Genomic DNA, 384 nt, shown 5'->3' on the forward strand with positions numbered 1-384 from the left:
ATCATCATCCGCATCCTCATCATCCCTATTCCTTCGTTTCTTTCCGCCGGGCCCCTTATTGTCTTCACAGCGGCGAGTGCGGAATGTCTTTTCTACCTTCTTAACATTTGGAAGCATGGATCAGCACTAGTGACTACTCCATGGGTTTGTTGCCCTTGTCTACTCCGCCCCTGACAACATCGTGATCCATCGCACTCCGAGTGTATAGTGAGATAGCCTTTCCTCTTTTCACTTTCCCTGAGATGTGTTTGGAGAAACAAGGAGGAACCCTTGTCGATCTAAATAGAGAACTGTTTCTTGCACGCAAGCAAAAATTCGATGGTCCCATCCTTTCGTCAACAAGACACATCGATCTACTTGAGTCTGTCTCGATACACTGACTCT

General features: G+C 46.9%; 1 protein-coding gene across 1 annotated transcript; it reads left to right on the plus strand.

The window, feature by feature from the left end:
* On the plus strand, positions 1-373 carry CSUI_010605 (uncharacterized protein; the record flags this gene model as incomplete). Its single annotated transcript, XM_068070708.1, has 1 exon — positions 1-373. A coding segment is annotated over one exon (174 nt), but the record flags the coding sequence as incomplete, so codon positions are not given.
* Between the last annotated feature and the right edge of the window lie 11 nt (positions 374-384).

The sequence above is a fragment of the Cystoisospora suis genome (genome assembly GCF_002600585.1).
Source record: "Cystoisospora suis strain Wien I chromosome Unknown contig_7859, whole genome shotgun sequence".
In the NCBI taxonomy this organism is placed as follows: domain Eukaryota; phylum Apicomplexa; class Conoidasida; order Eucoccidiorida; family Sarcocystidae; genus Cystoisospora; species Cystoisospora suis.